The sequence below is a fragment of the Heterocephalus glaber genome, unplaced genomic scaffold, assembly GCF_053883595.1.
Source record: "Heterocephalus glaber isolate CG9 unplaced genomic scaffold, H.glaber_assembly_v1.0 deba00001509, whole genome shotgun sequence".
NCBI lineage: Eukaryota > Metazoa > Chordata > Mammalia > Rodentia > Bathyergidae > Heterocephalus > Heterocephalus glaber.
In genome coordinates this window covers 24539712-24559362 of record NW_028258325.1, presented here as the reverse complement: position 1 = coordinate 24559362, position 19651 = coordinate 24539712, and the positions used below count along the sequence as shown (strand labels likewise).

The 19651-nt window shown below is 32.9% G+C and overlaps 1 protein-coding gene across 7 annotated transcripts in view; it reads right to left on the bottom strand.

The window, feature by feature from the left end:
* Nucleotides 1-19651, bottom strand: part of Pcdh7 (protocadherin 7) — a 404881-nt gene that overhangs the window by 185527 nt on the left and 199703 nt on the right. For 2 of the 7 annotated variants that reach the window (XM_021260204.2, XM_087187430.1), the window contains exon 3: nt 6768-6862. The exons of the other annotated variants lie outside the window; for them this stretch is intronic. In XM_021260204.2, the coding sequence (XP_021115863.1) occupies nt 6774-6862 (89 nt within the window). In that variant the 3' untranslated portion in view covers nt 6768-6773. The remainder of the gene's footprint in view (nt 1-6767; nt 6863-19651) is intronic. 7 annotated transcript variants of the gene reach the window in all.

Sequence of the window (19651 nt, the reverse complement as noted above, 5' to 3'; positions counted from 1 at the left end):
ATGTTATGTTTACATACCTTTCACATAATGATGATGAACATTCAGAAAAGACTATTTGTCTGGTTAACTATATGGGACACCTATACATGGACACTTGGTTTCCTTCCACCTTTGTCCACCTTTGTTGATGCTTTTAGCTTCCTGTGTTCCAACATAAATACGTGAGACACACAACTGTAAATATTGCATGGTTTCTTTTTTATGAGAAACCCACAATACAAATAAATTAAAGAGCAAAGGAAAATACAGATAGTAGGAAACAGGGAGATAGACTTTTTGCATATGGGAAGGGGATGAAGAGATGAAGGGAGGGGAAAAGGGGACACAAAAAGAGTTCAGTTGTGCTATATACTGTATCAACTTCCCATGATGAATGTAATCATTATGTACTACAAACATGTACTAATAAAAATAAAAATAAAAAATAGTCTAATTGACTAATAGTTAAGTGCATTTAAAATATCATAACCTCCTACCCCACTTATTCTTTGCATCTACATGTGATTGTTTCTGGATGGTTTTATACTCTCTTCTTTCTTTCCTTCATCACAGAAATACCCTGTCCCAACTCAGGATATATTTTCAGTCTCTCAAGCATAATCACAATTTTATGTTCAAATGTCACAAAATAGACTCAGATGATTTGATTCCTGACTCCTTTCTCATTCATGCTGTAACCAAAAGCATTTGGATATTCTCACTAACCTAATATGATCCAGCAGAGCTTGCAGAAAAGAAAATTAGTGTGTTAGCAGAAAGTTACCTTTCCATTGATTTCCAGTTTAAAATTAGAATTTCAGTACTTGGGAGAAAATGTCTTATGGATAAATACTAAAAGAGTATTTATTTAATTCATGTCTTAAAAAGCTTATAATACACAACTTTTTTGATAACCTCTTCAGAAATAACAAAAATATCATTGAAAATATGGTAATTTGTTGGAGAAAATTATCTTTACAATAAGTGATCCAAATCATTTTTACACAATAATCATTCCTCTTCAACTTCATTTTTCCCATGAATATTGAAATCAATAAAAGTTTAATGTACTAATGAAAAGTTTTTCTATTATCTTCACCAAGTGTCATGATTTTAAAATTAGATCTATATTTCTTGTATTTTCTCCATTATTTGAAAACATCGGTTTATGTTGGTATACACAACAAAGCTCACAAAAAATTAAAATCCTGAGCAATGAGTACTACTGGTGTCTAAATAAATCCCCAACCCCCATCAATTAACTAATGTCCTATTACAACTAGGTAGTGTGCTTGTGGTAACAATTCTCTTTATAATCAAAGGTTCTGGGCTGGTGATTTAGCTCAGTGGTTCCAGCACCTGCCTTGCAAGCTCAAGGTCCTGAGTTTGATCCCTGGTACCAACAACAACAACAACAATATATACATATATAAAATCAAAGGTTCTATTTATTGAATTGGTGTATCTTTCCATAATTAGAGTGGACAGGCAAGTTTCAGTAAGTAATGATAGTTGAATCTGGTTAATGTTTATGATTGCAAATCTTTGTAATTTGCTCTGTGTTATTTGTTTTAGTCTCTGAGTATTGCATTTAGTGGTGTCCAGAGGAAGAAGACAGTAAATTTATATCATGCAGCTCCAGAATTTGAGCTGCCACATAGTTTTTAGTGGTTTCAGATCTAGAAAAGGTGTTAGCGGATTACAAAGAATGTAATATCAAACTTTACAAAGACGATCCAGCCTCTATGTTCCTCCAGGAACACAGCAAACCAAGCTACCCAGTGTTTTTTTGTTTATTCGATAAAAAAGTGATCGTTTGCTTTCCTATTTCAGCCTGCTGATCCTAGACAAGTAGTGCATCCAACGATGCAAAAGAAAAGAATCGACTCAACCAGATCTACAGTTTTAATAAGCAAGCTACTGCAACAAATTCAGTTACTCTGGACCAGGATTTAGGAAATATAGGCACAAACCTCTCATTATTCAAATAGCCTTGGAAAAGTTAATTCTTTCTCAACATGATGTCTAACTGAGGAATTTTCATAATCCCTTCCAAGAAAGTTAATATGGTTCTCTATGAATGCTTTTTGTTTCACACCCTCAGAAGAAGAAAGTAATCAATTAACAGTTTACCTTTTACAAGTCATCTTTATTATAATTTTATTACTGTCAGTTTTAGGGCAATAAGAAATAAAATTCAAGATGAAGATAGAGTGTGTACTGTACAGGTAGCAAAATACATAAGCTGTGGATCCACAAATGAAAATGAGTTTCTCTTTAGAAGATTAGCTGTGAAAGACAAAAACACTTCACTAGAATACTATAGCATTATCTAAGAAGTAGATGATTTTTGTTAAGAATTCTAGAGCATTAATTCCAATAAAACTTGACAGTTATGTCACCAATTTACAGTACAGAATTTTTCCAGTATTATGTCTGTTGATTATTATGGAATCACAGACTATTAGCAATGAAATTCATAATACTTAACTTGCTATTTTATGAATGACTTTCTTTAATAATCACCTTCGGAAATTGTCATGCAGTCTGAAGTTTTCACATCTTCATGATATGGAATTCACGACAGAATATTTTGTGGACCAACTTTGATTGAGCATTTCTTACAGCAATGAATTTTATATATGGAGAGAATACTTTTTACCAATGTAATCCTTCTGGTATTTATCCATTAGGAATCACAAAGGATGAATTGAATCCCTTATCTCTTTTGCGTTAAACTGTTCCAAACATCTCACGTAGCTGTATTCTCCTCCAATCTGCCTTCCTAAAGCCACAGAATATTTTCTTGGATTCACATATTTTTAAGCATAAGATCTATATTCACACCAAGCAAGGAAAAATACAGCAGTTTAATGTTATAATCATAAATTTTTTCTTTTTGGATGAGAAACATATTTAGAATTTATGTAATAATTCTGTAAAAGCATAGAATTTATATAACAATTCTGTAACAGGTAATTGATGACAAAATCACAGCACTCTATGTCATTGAGTGAAAGCAAATTTTCAGAATCTCTAACAAGTTATAGAGCCAGAAAGAAATTACTTTTAACACTTATTATCACTGCTGTTTACATCGTTGATCTAGCTCAGTCTCCCCAGTTTATAACTGAGGAATCTATACCCCAAAGGGGTTAAATATAGTTTACTGTCAAAATTGGAACAAAAATCTTAATCTCTGGAATGACTAGATTTCTATATTCTGTACAAAGTCAGAAAATATTTGTAAGGTGAGCTAGTCCAAATGACTCATGCTTAATGAAGTTGTGGGGTTAAATGATAAATCCATAGATCCTGCTTTTCACTTTGCTTTCCTATGATGCTAACAGAATGAAAGGTATTAAATTAGACACAGTGAACATGACATACATCTTCAGTAAGAGTGAGAAACAAAGAAGATACAGGTTCCCTGTTGTTTTAAGAATACTGTCTAAAAATAAAATACCTAAAGGATATTTGCTTTGGGAAGTGAATACTGCACATATTCATGCAATTTACAAAGTAACATTTAGTATTATAGAAAATGAATTTATGTAGGCACTGGAGCTTTTAAGAATATAAAGTCAAGCACTATAATTACCATATGGAAGATCTTCATTAAGATTATATAGGTTCATAATATATGAAGCACATTTGAAAATGGAAATCCAGCATAGGGTCAGGGAAAAGGCATGTGGCATAAAAAGTGTTCTCTGCCAGCAAATTAATTAAATTTCACTGTTTTAGCAAAGGCCATATATTCTGTGTAGGTGCTCACTGAAAGTCAGATGTGCAGGGACTCTGAGAGTGTGCATTAATCTACTCATAAATAGAACTCACCAAGGGACAGTGACAGCAATTTGGCATTAAGTAAGAGTTCCAATAAGTGAATAATTTATTTGGCAGTAACTTTCATTAGGGAAAGCACATATGTGACAGTGCATGCTTTGCACATCTTTCAATCTTCTGTTGCTCAGTTTTGACCTCCTTATAACATTTTGTTACTTATGAGCTCATATTATTAGTCAATCAATAGTGAGCTTTGAGCAAACAGTTTTGATTTTGTCTTTTACCTCCATTGACATTACAATCCCCTTAAGGATATTATATGTTTTGGGTACCAAATTTGTTAGAAAGATAAATTGGTTTCCTAGGTAAAGATTCACCTCAATAAAGACTGAAAATTTTTCATCAAAAGCTATTATTTTGAAAAGTAATTATTCTTATAAAGTTATATTTATTTTATTTATATACTAAATACTACACAAAGCAGATACTTATTCTGAGCAAATTGAAGCGAAAGATGTATGTAGTTTTAAAATGAACCTCCTTCTTGTTTGTTATGAATTTATCTAAATGAATTTGCAAGCTCATTCAAACTGATTAAACATAAGCATATAAAATGTGGAAGCTCATTCTGAGTTTCTTTTTTAATAAGAAGGCATTTTATACTAAGTGAGGAAATGAGAACAACCAGAGTACTGAAAGGACTTGTAATCAAATAACAGAGAAGTTAGGAAGACTGGGCTTCAAAGAGAGAGTAAGCAGGGAGACATTGTGTATCTAGACATTATGACATAGTGTCTGTCTGAATTTAGGTCTAGAAATACTTTCATTTGGGAAAAATAACAAAATACTTTGTGTTTTCCTACAGGAAAAACTCAAGATAAAAAGATTCAAGTTACAAGAAGGTAGATTTTAGTTCAATACAAATAAAGCTAAGAAGTTAAAGATGTTCCAAAGTAGAGTAAGCTACTTCTGCATTTTGATTCAGTAAAGTTATTCAAACAGAGATGCATACATATTCTAAATAGCATTGAAGGGTGTATGCCCACTGTATGACTGGATTAATAAACCCCTAATCTCTTTATTTACTTTAAAAATTCCACGACTAACATTTGTTCTATGTTCCAGTCACTCGATATAAATGCAAACATATAGAAACTGGTCCTTATATTCACAGATCTAAAGATTAATTTTATAATTATCCTGGTAGGGGCATGGAGGGAAGGGATAGTTTAACTTCTCTATGAATTTTCTACCTATCTCTGTCTCAACTGCAGTCTCTTAGCACAGCGTTTCTAGAACCAAATGCATAGTTTCAAATTAGAGGTTAAGCCTTTATCTTGCTTTCAAAAGCATAGTCCCCACAGAAATAGTCCCACAAAAACTGAGTGTAAACAAATCAACACATCTTAACTTGCTCTTTTTCAGCCAAGCCATTGTAACTCAAAGGCTTTTCTAAGAATAAAGGAAACACAAACTTGTATGTAAAGTTCATTTTCTCTACTTGCATTGATATCTTTTCCTTTCCAGTACATGTTTGCTGTTACTATTGTTGTTTTGAGTTCTCTCAAAATGTCTGGGTAAAGTGCTTTCCAGGGAGACACACCCGACTATGTAAAGACATGCAGACATAAATGATTTCATCTATTGAGAAAGATGTGGAGGCCAGAGCAGAGTGCCTCCAGGATAACAATGCCACATAGAGATCAGAAGCCACGTGTGGTGGTACACAGCTGTAATATCCACTACCTAGTGAGTTCAAGGGCAGTCTGAATGACATTGCAAGACTCTGTCTCAAAAAAGAAAAAAGTACAAATATGGGTCAAGTGTACCCAATAACCAGATCTTTATTTGATCGAAAGTCATACATTTCTGATTAAAGATCATGGTCTAGCCTGTCAGTTCCTTTCCATTTTCCCTGACAGTCCAATGGATTAAAAAGCACTGGGAGAACTAAGTATGATTTCTGAATGTTTAGCAAAAATGCATGTAAATCAAAAGTTTGTTTGTTATTGTACATATGTAAGTCCTAATTATGCCACTGTATAAAAAAATCCTTGAATAATGATGCCATGCACATGCACACCTATAGGCAAATGCACTATTTATGCTATCAATAAGGATATCTGCCAATAGTTTCTGTGCCTACAAGTAGCAATCTATTCATGTGTCTGAAAGAAACATGGTTCTGGTGGTACAATAGAGAGCCCTGTGCATCTTCAAAACAAGTCTCTGCAGGAGCTGGGAAGACCAGTTCCACCAGTGGAAAAGGAAATCACGAAGCGGGCATTTCCCTGTGATGACTGGATGTTTTATGGGTTATGACTCTGCTTGAGTTTGCTCCCTGAGGGTCTAGTTCTTTTCAAAATGTAGCACCCTGAATGGTGACTATCTTGGGATTAATGACAAACCATTCCCTTCTATGTCTCTCAAATGCCACCAGCTGAGTTGACAAAAACAAAGTTTTGTAGAACATAATTAGCATGCATTCAGCTTTCACATCTGAATGATGTAGCTTCATAGGGTGTTTAGATTTATTTGAACTGGCTTACATCTAATTTTGTATAACCAGATGATTATTATAATTAACATAATTTTGAGCAATGCTTTTGAAAAGGCAAATGTTATAATTGAATTTTGAGCTAATATTTACAAAACATTCCTATTTTACACTTTTCAAAGGTATGTTATATAACAATTGTTTGTAGAGCTCTGAAGGTGGCATATTTATACATACAAGTTGCATAACTTTCCTATACAATTGGTTAAGCATGTCACCTTTCTCTGAGAATAATATCATTACTTTCTTTGTAATCTTTACATTAATGAAAACATCTACAACTCTGTAAGGAATTGTGACATATGTAGCATTCTGGAAGTTCTTCCTTGTCAGTAAGCTTTTCATACTGGGTGAATGTCTTCTCTCAATGCAGGAGAGATTAGAGTATTAATGGAGAACTCAGATGAGGGGCAGCTACACTGCTTCATGAGAACCACCATACCTTTGATTAATGGAGAGGCCTTAACAGCACCCTTCTTCCATGCGTCTTGCCATGAGGAAAGGGGAGGAAAGGAAAGGTAGTGATGACAGCAACACCTGGGGAAGGGAGATGGGGAAATATGTAAAGGGAAAATCAGCATCCCCTACACCATGGTGTCCATCCACAGACTTTGCCAATAAATCATTTTCAAAAATCTCTGAACTTGTTTTTTTTCCTTAAAAAAAACTATATAAATTTCAAAAATAATGTAAACAAATGTTCTATTTTCAAAGGGATTAATCTGAACAGCCTCAAAACTATAATTCCCCAACTACGGGGACAGAGTGGGCTGCTGTGCATAAATAGCTGTACCTGATTCTCACTTTTTAAGTAGACAGCTTCACTTAAGGCAAGACAGTCTTATGTGGGCATAGAAAATTTTCAAATAAAAAATTAAAGAATAAGAATAAAGAATAACTATAGGATAATCCTGATACTCAGTATAAATATATTTTGTTTCCAACACATAATAGTATTTCTTCATTCTTCCTCTGCCTAGTTGTTCTACCTGCCTCCCAGTGCAAATTCCATTGTACCTTCTCCTAAGTGTATGCAGTTTTGATATCAAAACAACTTCAGCTTGTTAAGTTAATAAAGAAAAATTAAATTTTGTATAATCTTTATACACTGTACAAGGGCAAACTAATAAAAATGCTAAAAATGTTCTTTTTTTTTTTTTTTTTTTTTGGTACCAGGGATTGAACTCAGGACCTTGTGCTCACAAGGCAGGCGCTGGAACCACTGAGCTAAATCCCTGGCCCTAAAAGTGTTTCTGTTTTACTTATTTTGTTGTAGACATACCTGAAATATATGTAATTTTTAAAAGTAAGTACAATTATATGGAAAGAAAATGAAAATATTAAATAAACAATTGATAACATTAAAGTATTTGAATTTTAACACTTAATTTTAAAATAATATCAATAGATGAGATAAAACTGCAAATGAAAATCAAACACTGCTACAGATTTTGCTCTTCATATTGGTTTTTAAAGAAGTGTTTAACTTTTTGTTTATATTTAAATACAAACTAATACCATTAAACCATCATATGTTCTTTTTAAATTGTTTACTCAGAGAAATTTAATACATAGTAAAGATACATTTGCAAAATTAGATGCATATTTTATGAAGAGAGATATTTTAAAAATGAAAAGTAAGAGACTGAAAGTGTAAATAAGGATTAAAATACTAAAATGAATAATAGATAATGTGAAATAGGAAGAAAAGGTCCAAAGGGGTAGGGGAAGTGGGAGGGGTAGGGAAAAGGAAAGAAGGGAAAGGAAAAATTATGAGAAAAGGAAAAATGGAAACAAAGTCTGTAAATAGGGAAGGGTGGAAGGGGTGAAGAGAGCACAGGGAATGGGGAAAAAATAAGAACCAAGATATATCATGTAAAGGTACAAATACCCAATGATAAATGTAAACATATTGTATACCTAGAATGTACCAATAAAAGAATTTAAGCAAAAAAAAAAAAAAAAGAAAAGTAAGACATTTAATGTTATGAAATAAAAAATAAATTGATCCCTAGCATAAATATGCTTCTTAGTGTATAAGTTATGGAAGACTGTGACATTATTAAACTTTTCTCTAAGGACTGGGATTTTCATGAACACAATGTTTGCATTCTTGTTTTTGACTGTGTTTCTATCCTTTAATCCCAATGTTTAGGAGAGCAGCTATTACAGAGATCTCTGGGGTTTGGATCATAATAATCCTTTGGTTTTGCCTTAATCCTGTTTAGACAGGGTGTCTCAAAATGTTTCTAATTTCTCAACGTCTCTGGTCTTTGACACACTGCTTACCATTAGCCATCATACGTGCTTAAACTAACATGACCCACTCAATGTTTAGGCAATAGTATTAGTCACCCCTGAGTTGAGAAATTTGAAAACTAATTCATTATCATAATAGATTAACATCAAAGAATTCCAAAGGAATATGTAGTGTCTAGGCCTGTTGAATTGAAAGATAGAATTCCAAATTTCAGACTTAACTTTAATGGGATGTGATTGGAAATGTTCTTTTTGTATTTAGGTTTGCTTTGGTTCTTACATGTTTGTTGTATTTCATTTAAAAATATTAATTGATGTTACACATAATATTTTAAAGTTTCAATCTCCTCCAAAATTACAACCTACATACTTCAGTAATATCAACTTTTAACGAAAAAATTTAACCTGAAAATTCATACATTTAAATATTTCTGAGGGATTATTTTTGGATCAGCACTTCTCTCTGGAAGAATCAAATGTGGGAATCTTGCAAGCCAAGGAGGAATGGGAAGATTCCACATGCTCATAATTTGTAGCCAAATACTTGCATCTAGCATAATGCAACGCAGTGTGTTTTTGCACATGGATCTCTAATATACTAAATCTTGCATGCATACTAAAGTTTTCCTTTGACTTTATAAAGGGTAGATGATTATAGAATAATATAAATTATCACTGTACTTTAGGAATTACAAAACTAAAGTTATACTTAAGAGAAATTTTATAAAAATACATCTAGAGAGAGAAAGCCAAAACACAAAGGAATAGCGATAATATAATTCATCATGAGGTAATAAGTGATATAAAATTATTGTATAAATAATTAAGTTTATAAATAATTGGAACAGCATAGAAGAGTATCCCAAAAGATTGAGACAAAATTTTAAATAGTTAGGAATTAAATTGACAGACTAGAAAACAGTACTTTCTGAAATGAGAGAAAAAAATGATACATATTTGAAAAATATCAACCGGGATGATGAAAGAATCCATTATTCTCATGAGGTATGCTTGGTAAGAATTTGTTTATGGACAATTATATCAGTTAGATTTTTACTTGGTCTTTTTTTTTTCAAATAAAGGAAAATGGACTCTATCGTACATGAAAATAAGGAGTAGAAAGAGTGAAAGCTTGGCATTATTATAGAATGGCATTGATAATATAGTAATGATTTCGTGGTGTTTGTTTTCTAAAGAACAAGAATTCTGTCATAAAATAGGAACAGTGTGGAGAATAGAATGGAGCAGCCCATTATAAATTCTGACTTTCAGATTCTATTTTTGGTAGGAAAATGTATGGTGATGGTAGCCATGCTGATATGATATTGATATTGATACTGATGGCTGTATGATTTACCTAAATAATCACAGAAAACACATGTCAAGCTTGAATGACAAAGCAGAATAAGGCATTTTGTTCATATCCTCAAGGAATACACTCTTAAAGTGGGCAACAAAAGATAAGCACTGAGGTGAATGAGAGTTAAAAGCAGAGATAAGGGAAATCAACTTGGTTAAAAGACAGTTGTTTTTTCAATCTTGGCTAGGATAGTGAAAGAAGGATGGAAGAAAGAGAGCGTTTGCAGACAGGGACGTTGTCACCTGGGCTGGGCAGGAGTGCTGAAGTGGAGGAGGCTGAATCAGTGAAGTCTGTAGGAGCCGCAGGGACAGGGTGGTGGGAGGAGGCACAGAGCACGCCCTTGCCTGCAGAACACACTGGACGCAGTGCTGCAGAGAGATTACTAAGGCAGCGGGATTCTTATTCTCTACCTACTGACTTCAAAGCTTTCTTCAAAACGGGCTACGTCTGCTATAAAAGACACATGAGAAAAGGTTTACACATTCCTGATAAAAGTATTGCTTTCTGTGTTCTTTTAGTGAAAGCTATCTCAAAAGTAAATTTTCAGTGTTAATTGGAAATCAGATAGTTTAGTCCTGGGTCGGGTTCTAAAGTTTTCCCACAATCTGTCACATTTATACACAGTCCAGGGTATTTTTGTGGGGAGGCCAGCCATGCTTAAGGTAATAACGTACTTTAGATTTTCTTTGATCTTCCTTCTGGCTGATAGTGGCTGGATACCCGGGAAAAGGGACATTTTACTACTTGCAACGTCGATGTCCATCATGCGAGCAGGGCCGCGGGGTAGAAGGCATCCTGATTGCTTGCATTAACTCTGTCTGGCGTGGAGGGGCTAGGATCAGTGTTGGGGCAACAGAAGTGGCACTAGGCCGAGGGGGACTTTGACAATTACAAAGGCTGGAATGTTATGCGCTCGGGAAACTGCTCTACCACAGATAAGACCCTGCCTGATTTGTTTTTTTGAGAGGAATAAGCAGCATCTTAAGTTATAAAATATGTAATTGTATAAACCGTGGGTGAGGTTATCAGTTAGGACTTAACTCCTAAGAACACAGAGGAGAAAACACATATCCTCTGGGTGCCACCCAAAGCTTTTTTCAAAATAATAAAAGTTAAAAATTAAGATCCAAAAAACAGTCAAGCATTAATCGTATGTTTAGCTTTCTTTTAGTGTTAGTGATGTTTCTAAGACCCTGTATTAAATATTCTAGAGATTTAAAGGCATAGGTTACATCGCTTACTGGCAATCAAAATCAGTTAGTGAAACGTTTTAATAATACCGGCTACCAACTTTAATAAAACAATTATACAATGAGGAAATTAAACAATAGTACAAAAAGTCTAGGTGGGAGCCTTAGCTACTATTACTGAATTACATTATAATTGAATTTGAGATATGTATATGATAGATATATAAAAACTGCAAGTACGATACATTAATGTTAGCACATGGTGTTTAAAGTTTCTTAAATCTAGAGTAAAGCCATGCAATATCCTCTTTTATTCCTTAACTGAAGGTATTCATTAACTGTATTTAATATCACACACCTCTTAAAAATTACGAATGCCAATTGGACTGTTACCATATACAAATCTGGAGTGGTTTTATTTTACTTAGATAATACTTTTCTTAAAATTTCCAAAATTAGCTTTAGTTTCAAAACTACACCTCAATCACTCACAGCTTTCATTAAAAACATTACAAAGCTTCTAAAAAATCTATAATTGTATTTAATTTTAAGCTTATAAAGTTTACAAATATTTTCTAAAAATCTTGCAGTCTGTAGCCAAGATAAGATGCCCCCGTGTGACCTTTTACAAAAACTAATAATCAAACTGAATGTGTAGTCATTCACTGATTAACATATTGAACCATATATGCTTATTATTTTAATTAATATAGTATTTTATTTAACTAATGTTATTCATATTCTAATGCATATTTTCCTAAAGAATACATTTTATTCAATATGAATTTTGCTTTTCTTCTTGTAACTGTTGGTTATATTAAACCTACAAAATTATGGAAGGGCTACATCATCAACAAAACACTTACAGTATATGGCACTGAAGATTCTATAAATTTAATCACTCATTTTATTCAGTAAGGAGCGCTCTATCTGGGCTAGACACCGTTTTAGACACTGGTTCTCAAATGTGGACTTCACTTCCACTTTAGAAACTAAAGTGTTTGTTCGAAAGCTTTCACTTATGTGAAATATACATTAATATTCACTATGTTGAAAAATAACTTTAAAATACTTTAAAAATAATTAATTACAAATGTGTTTGAAAATAGCCATAATAAAATTCTGTACATGCTGACCTATTTTGAAGAATAATTACCACATTTTTTGAAAGCAAGACAAGTGGCATTGTTTTAACTTTTGCACAACTCTTAATTACTAGCTAACTAGAAGAAAGCTGAATTTGCTTATCTTCTCTATAGCCAATGTGTTACATGTCACAGAGCACCGACCTCAGGAAAATTCCATTGTACACATGTGAGAAAATGGGAGTTAAAAGAATACATGACATGCTACGATTATCATGAGGGTGGCTTTCAATCCTGGAAGTCTGAGACCATGCTTTGAAATTTTGCCAGTCTGAACCCTCTCAACATGGGCTGAACAACAACAACCAAACAACAGCACATGTTGAAAAGACAAAACCAACAACATAAAAAAAATCGTTGCCTCATAGAGGATGCATTCCAGAGAGACTAACACATGAGGTGTTTGGTATGACATAAACTTTAAAGGAAGAAATAGCTACAAAAAACAAGAAAAAGGTGAAGAAAGAGGCTAAGAACCACTTCACTGAGACACAACATGGCAGGAACATGGATTTATTTTCCTTGACACATTGTATTCATACCCTACTTCAGCCACCCATACGCTGTAACACGTGGAGCAAGTCATCTAAGGTCTACGAGCCTCAATTTGCCCACTTGTGAAACAGTGAAGCTCAAATATTAACAATACAGGTAGAATTAAGTGATATGAAATATGTAAGAGATTTTCATATGTGGTAGTTAATCAGAACACTTGGAAATATACTATTTTGCTGCATATTTAGAGAGTGAATTATTACGATAAACATTTAGAGTACAGTGAAGTGCTAGGAACAGGTAGAAAGCTATGCAATTAAAGGAGAAAGAGCAAAAATGAAGCAGAATTGGGTTAGAGGTTCAAAATGGGTTCCAGTGATTTAAAAAACAGAAACTTGATGACATGAAATAATCATCCTTGGAAATTCACAGACAAAAGTTGTTTATCCAGACCTTAGGAAGTACATAGTAACTCTTTATTTCCACCTAATGTCATCTTATTTTCTCCCAGGAAAAAGGAAGAAAAAATAAACAAATTTAAAAAATTAAGAGATGGTTAAAACCTTACTTAACATAAAAATTTGACTAACTCAACTTGAGTCTTATGAGTTTTCTTTAAAATTTGATTTCAATTATATCCTGGAATAAGTGCATGAATGAATGGATAAGTATGTTTAGAGTATATATTTAACCACATACTCACAATGTATTATAAATTTAAACTAGCAGTTGTGAATTTCTCAGCATGGAATTTCTCATGAAGTCTACTAATCAGTACTGATTTATCTACAAATTAATTTTGTTAAGGGTATAACACACATATAATGTTATGATTTGTCTCCATAATGTCTTAGGTGTTCATAGTTATTGGTGGATAGAACATTAAGAAAAAGTATTTTTCAAACACACAAAAAATTTTTTCACTCTTATACATTACTTTTGTCAATTATGACACTAAGGGAAAACGCACTTATTAGCTTATTGAAGCTTGGTTTTTGACATTTAAAACATATCCTTTATTAAAGTTCTACAAAGAGTTTAAGATTAGCCTATTCCTTTATTAAATACAGTATGTTTTACTTTAATCAATCATTTTGACTAATTCTTAAACATCACAATTCAACCTGCACTAAATTATCAGAAGAACAACCCAAGAATATAAAGCTCTAAAAGGAGAGGGATAATGGAAATTGTAAATAAATTCTGGGCACAGAAAATATTCAACTCTTCACCATAACCTTATACACCATGCCCTTATAAACATTAAATGTTATTTCCAAAGATTTTTAAGTCTGTCTCGTGTACATCACCTGGGACTTATAAGTAACTGTCCTAACAGCTGAAATTAAACACTATAGAAATAATTTTATCTCCACTTTTCTTTGCTGATGTGGGTGAAGACAAATTGCAATCAATTTAGGACAAAATTGCCTTTATCATATTAGCATTTAAACACCAAGATAAACAGGCCCTATTCAACCATTCATCCCTAGCACTTAATTTTCTTGCATGTTCTTCTTTGAAATGTCCCTTGTTTTTACAACTTTTCTTGTTACCTCACTCTTCTTAGCATCAACCACCAAATTCTACCCTTGCCAAGTCAAACAACAGTTGTCAATTCTGAGTTAATTTAGCCACATAAATGTAATAATCCACACATAATTGGAAGAAGTTCTTTGGTCAAAAATGCTTTAGATTTGAATAAGATTAGCAGAAACTACACAAAGCCATTTTGAGTTTAACCAAATGAAACTGAAAACAAAATGGATGATTTCCTTCGTAAAGTAGAACTGACTTCACTTTGCACTGTTATTTATAATTTAAAACCTCAAGGAATGATTATTCATAGATATGTCAAATGGGAAGAAAGCAAAACAGTCTGTTCACTCTTTCCTTCACTCGAAATACTTTGCACACTATTCTTAATGTATTTTAATTTATTTTTAAAATACAATGTGTTCTTTGATTCTAAAGCATCTCAGACACTTACTAAAACTTTTCTTAAGAATTGTTTTCTCCTCAATATATGCATATACAACCAAATAGATAAGCAGCATGGCCTAAATTGGGATTCAGTTGATATATGTGAACACCTTTTTCAGCACTGTCATTTAAATTACATGAACTAAAATGCCAACTCTGGGCAATGCTATTCCCTCAAAGCATATATCTTATTTCATTACATATGTATATATTCATAATGTTTTATTTCAAGCCTATAAAATATGGTATACTCGAGAGAAATCTGACAGATGATAAAACTGCATGAGGGTGGTTCGTGTGCACATGTTTTCATACTTCCGCATGACTGCTGATTTCTTTTTATTACAATCAGCTGTCTGAATCAGTTGACTTGCATCACATTTAATAAACAGCATATGTGCCTACTAATGTATGTGATGGGCCTGTTCTTACTTTTTCCCCCCACATACATGCTCTTTTATATTTCAGTTAAGCGATACATTTCCTGGGTGGGGAGAACTTGAAAATGAGCCATATGCCACATGGATTTCACTGTAAAAACAATAGCTAAGTTTATTTTTAGAAATGGTAAAAACAGAAACTAAATTTTTAATCTCAGTATATTCTCTCTGTACATCATGGAAGGAGTATATTTTGGTATTATGCTATTGTACATTTTTCTCTTTTTGAAAAACATAAGTTTTATAAAATCTTATATTATGTGGCTAAATGTTTTTCTGGCTTTTAAATACACAATCAGTATGACAATTAGTGGGGACTCATTATAAGAAGAGTCTCACTAGTCATGAAGTTGCACATCTGTAATAGTAGCTACACTGGAAGCTGAGGCAGGATGATTGCAAATTTGATCCCAGCCTGGGCAACACAGTGAGATGATGTCTCAAAATAATAAAAAGCACTTGGGATGTAGGTCCCTGGGTTGAACTGCCAGTACTTCATACACACAAAATCTTTAAATAACCCTTTTGTTTATTTTAAGGTGGAGCTTTAGAGATCAAATATACTGAATTTCTCTAAACTGTTTCAATCCAAATTGATTCAGAAAGGGTGAAGATAATTTTTTTAAAATCAAGACAAGAAGTATCCACTCTTTAAAAGTGGGAACCAATAGTACTAAAAGTCTAATTTCTGAGACACAAAGAAAGAATTAAAACTTGTTTTGCTACATTAAATGCAGCCTAAGGTACTGGTGTAACTGAGTCCCTCTTTCCTGTCATACTAATAGTTCCCATTCTGGGGAAATCACAGGATTCCAGGCTTCTGCTTACCAATCTTAACCCTTTTTTTCCTCTGTCATAAATATAATTAAACTTACTAATCTTAACTGACCCTTCTATTTCTTGCCAATAAATGATGTAGATGCAGAAATACATAAAAAGCAGTGTGGATATAGAATATGATCTTCTGTAGAAGAGTAGTATTTCTGAAATAAGTGCTTTTTCTAAATTTTCCTACATCAAATTCAAATTAGCACAGCCAGGCCATGCATGGTCAGAAATGGTAAAAACATAAACATAGAGGACTGTCTGCTTTTGAGATTTCCTATTACAACAGCTTCCATTTTTTACCAGGCATTACTGGAATATTCTCCATGTGTATATTAGATTCCTTTACAGGGACAGTCATGTTCCTACAAACCATAAATTTAATAAATCCTCAGATATATAACTTTCATTCTCACATTTACATTACCAAGTATTTTATGGAGCAATTTTCTTACTCATAGCAGTGAGACTGTTCAATGATACAAATAAATAAATAAAATAAGTACTATTTCAACCTATAACTCTTAACTCCAAAGGAAAATAACTGCTGGAGTCTCCCAAGAACACATTTCACTATTAAAGAAAATTCAGTGATCAGCAGGGTCTATCTTGGATTCCATCCACGAAGGTTTATTACCAGGAGGATCAGAAGGACTTTATTACTGCACGCATTACAGAAGCCAAGGACAGAGTTATGGCTGTCTTCCAGTGCTCAGGGAAAGAGCATGAAAAGCCTAATATACCACAATGCTGAAATTGTTATTGTAAATAACTGGTCCATTTACATCGGATTATTGTAGGTTTTCAACAGAAACTTCAAATACCAACTCTGTCAGTGTTCGTCTCAGGACATGGAGCACTTTGTCGAGACCTTTTATTGTGCATTGACACTACCAGGCCTAAGTGGTACCAAGGAACTTTAGCATTATGTCTAAAAAATTCCTTGTAAGAAAACCAGAGCTTAAGGTGAAAAGGATATTTTGAAATCGTGAAACAGTTGAGAAGGGCAGCGAAATAACCTTGAAACAATTTTTTTAAATACTGTAAAAAAATATATTTATATACTTCCAAGTCAATATTGCAAATATATACAGGCACATTTTATTTTGGAGGCCAAAAAGCTCTAGAAGGTGTTAGAAAACTATAACTATAAGTTACACTTCAGTGTCAGTAATTTACATAAAGGGTAATATTAAATGCCACATTGATGTGTTAAGCATTAGGAGAAAATGTCTCAACTTTTAAGGAATATATGCTACAGAGTTCTGATTTGCAATTTAATAAAGGTTCCTTTAATATAGGAAGTATTATTTATTTATACAATGTAAAAATCTCAATATAGTGACTGTCAAGTTTGCAATGCATGAATCTATTGATTTTAACAGAACATTTCCAAAATAAAGTCTTTCTGAATGCATACATTAATACTCAAATAATTTCGAAGATGAGCTATAATGTGGTTGGCCCATTGTATCAGGCCTGGTGTGTGCACACGCCTGCATGTGTGCATATGTGTGTTTGTTTCCCCCATGAGCAATGCCAAGTTTTTCTAAAATTCGCTTACAAATTTCAGAATATGCACCCAAAACATACAGTGACTGGAAAGTCAAATTCTCTACATGGTGTTCCACAAGATAACATATTTTTCCTTAAAATTGTTTAGGAATGTGCACCAGGTACAGTAGATAGTTCATAAAGTTCAATCAATAAGGAGATTGGCTAAATGAAGTGCAAAAATATTAAAATGGACCTTTTAGCTCTTGGGAATCAATGGCAGTAACCTTCGTTTAGAAAGAGTGTGTGTGTGTGTGTTTGTGTGCATTAATGTGTAGCAATATTTCTCAAGCTGCTAAAATGAAAAGAGCTCAGAGGCAGACCTCTTTCTATGTAGCTGTATTATTGAAGCAAGGGAACTGCCTTAACCACTTCAGAAATGCCCTGATTTGTTTCCAGGAAGGAAAGGTAAGCCTTACCATAATTGTAAGATATACGTGATAATTATAAAAGAGCAGCAGGGACAGATGGAGGCTGACAGTTGCCTAATGACTAGGTCAATTATTAGCAAACTAAATATGCTAGTTTCTCAATAGAAACAGATATTTTTACTTAATTCTAGATTGAACTATGCATCATCTTTTCTGCACGTGTGTTCCTAAATATAGGCATTTCTATATGTTAGTTTTCAAAAGGCAACATTATTCTTATTTTTGAAGGAAATGAAATTACAATATCTCAAATGCTAGCTCCAGCTGAATCATAAATACACCTCTGTAAGGTATACCTTCTTCTTAATATTAAACTATTCAATGAAATATAATACTGAGATTAAGGACATTTAGAAGTTGTTTTATGTGCATAAATATATAGCTCCTTGTAACTTTTTCTTGATGATTTTAGTTTTCTTTCCATCTTATTGAATTTATTAAGGTATCTAAGGAAGCATTTTATGGTTAAGCAAGTTTAAACATGTCTGATAATTTAAATCAACTGGTAAGTATAATTAAAATAAATATTCCCTAGAGGTGTAGAAGAAGGAACTTGTATCGGAGATAAAAATACTGTGCCCAAGTCTTGAAAAAGATATTTTTAACCTAGTTACATATTATTTAAAATAGTTTGTCTACCATTTATGAAGACAGTGACATGGATATGAAAATATTTCTCCTATATTTACCCTACAGAATATTTTGAAAAATTCTTTGGGTTTAAATGTTAGCTGAAATTTTTTGCTCATTTTAAAATTTCTATCATGATGGACAATATTTAAAGCATCAAATAAACTTTTAACATATTTTTGTACTGCTTGATTTACCAAATGGTGTGCATAATTAAAAAGTTAATTGCTTTGTTTCCACAGTCTTTGGAAACCATGGGACTAATGCAGAATCAGATTCCTAATGCATTGATTTCTTATGCTTCCTCCCATTGAGCTGAGAATCTTCCTTTCTTTGGTAAAAAAAAAAAAAGTATTTAAGTGGGGTGTGTGTGTGTGTGTGTGTGTGTGTGTGTGTGTGTGTGCTTATGTGTGTGTCTAGAATGGACTACCAGTGAAATATAGTTAAAAGACTATAACCATCAAATTTAATGAGGAAAGCACCTCATCTTAATTCTTGCTTTATATTGAGTAAAATATAATTTTAAGTGGCTTATGATACTGAGCCAGTTATTTCAAAATAAACATAGGAAAATACAACAAATAAATTCTCATCTATTAGGCTCTTTCTCACTTATTTGCTATGAATACTTGACTATTTCACTTATGATCCCTCATATCAACACTTATGTAAAAGTCACAATTTGATTGATAATTGAAGATGAAATAAAATACTACTTCATGCAAAAGAAGAGAAAATTGCATTGTCCTTTGTAATGCATGCGTATAAAAGAGGATTCTCTGAAAAGTAGGTATGGCATAGACTATTGTGTGGCTTAGACAAGGCAACAGGAGAATAAGGAATTTGCTAAAAAATACACGATGAATTAGTTCTTCTGCTACATATACAACAAAACTACCTTGTCTACTTAGATGTATTTTTTAAAACAGAAATAACAGCAGCTACACTAGGTTTTCCTGAGATTTGCAATAAGGCAAATAGAGCCCTTTGGAAATAACAGTAGCAAAACAGTAC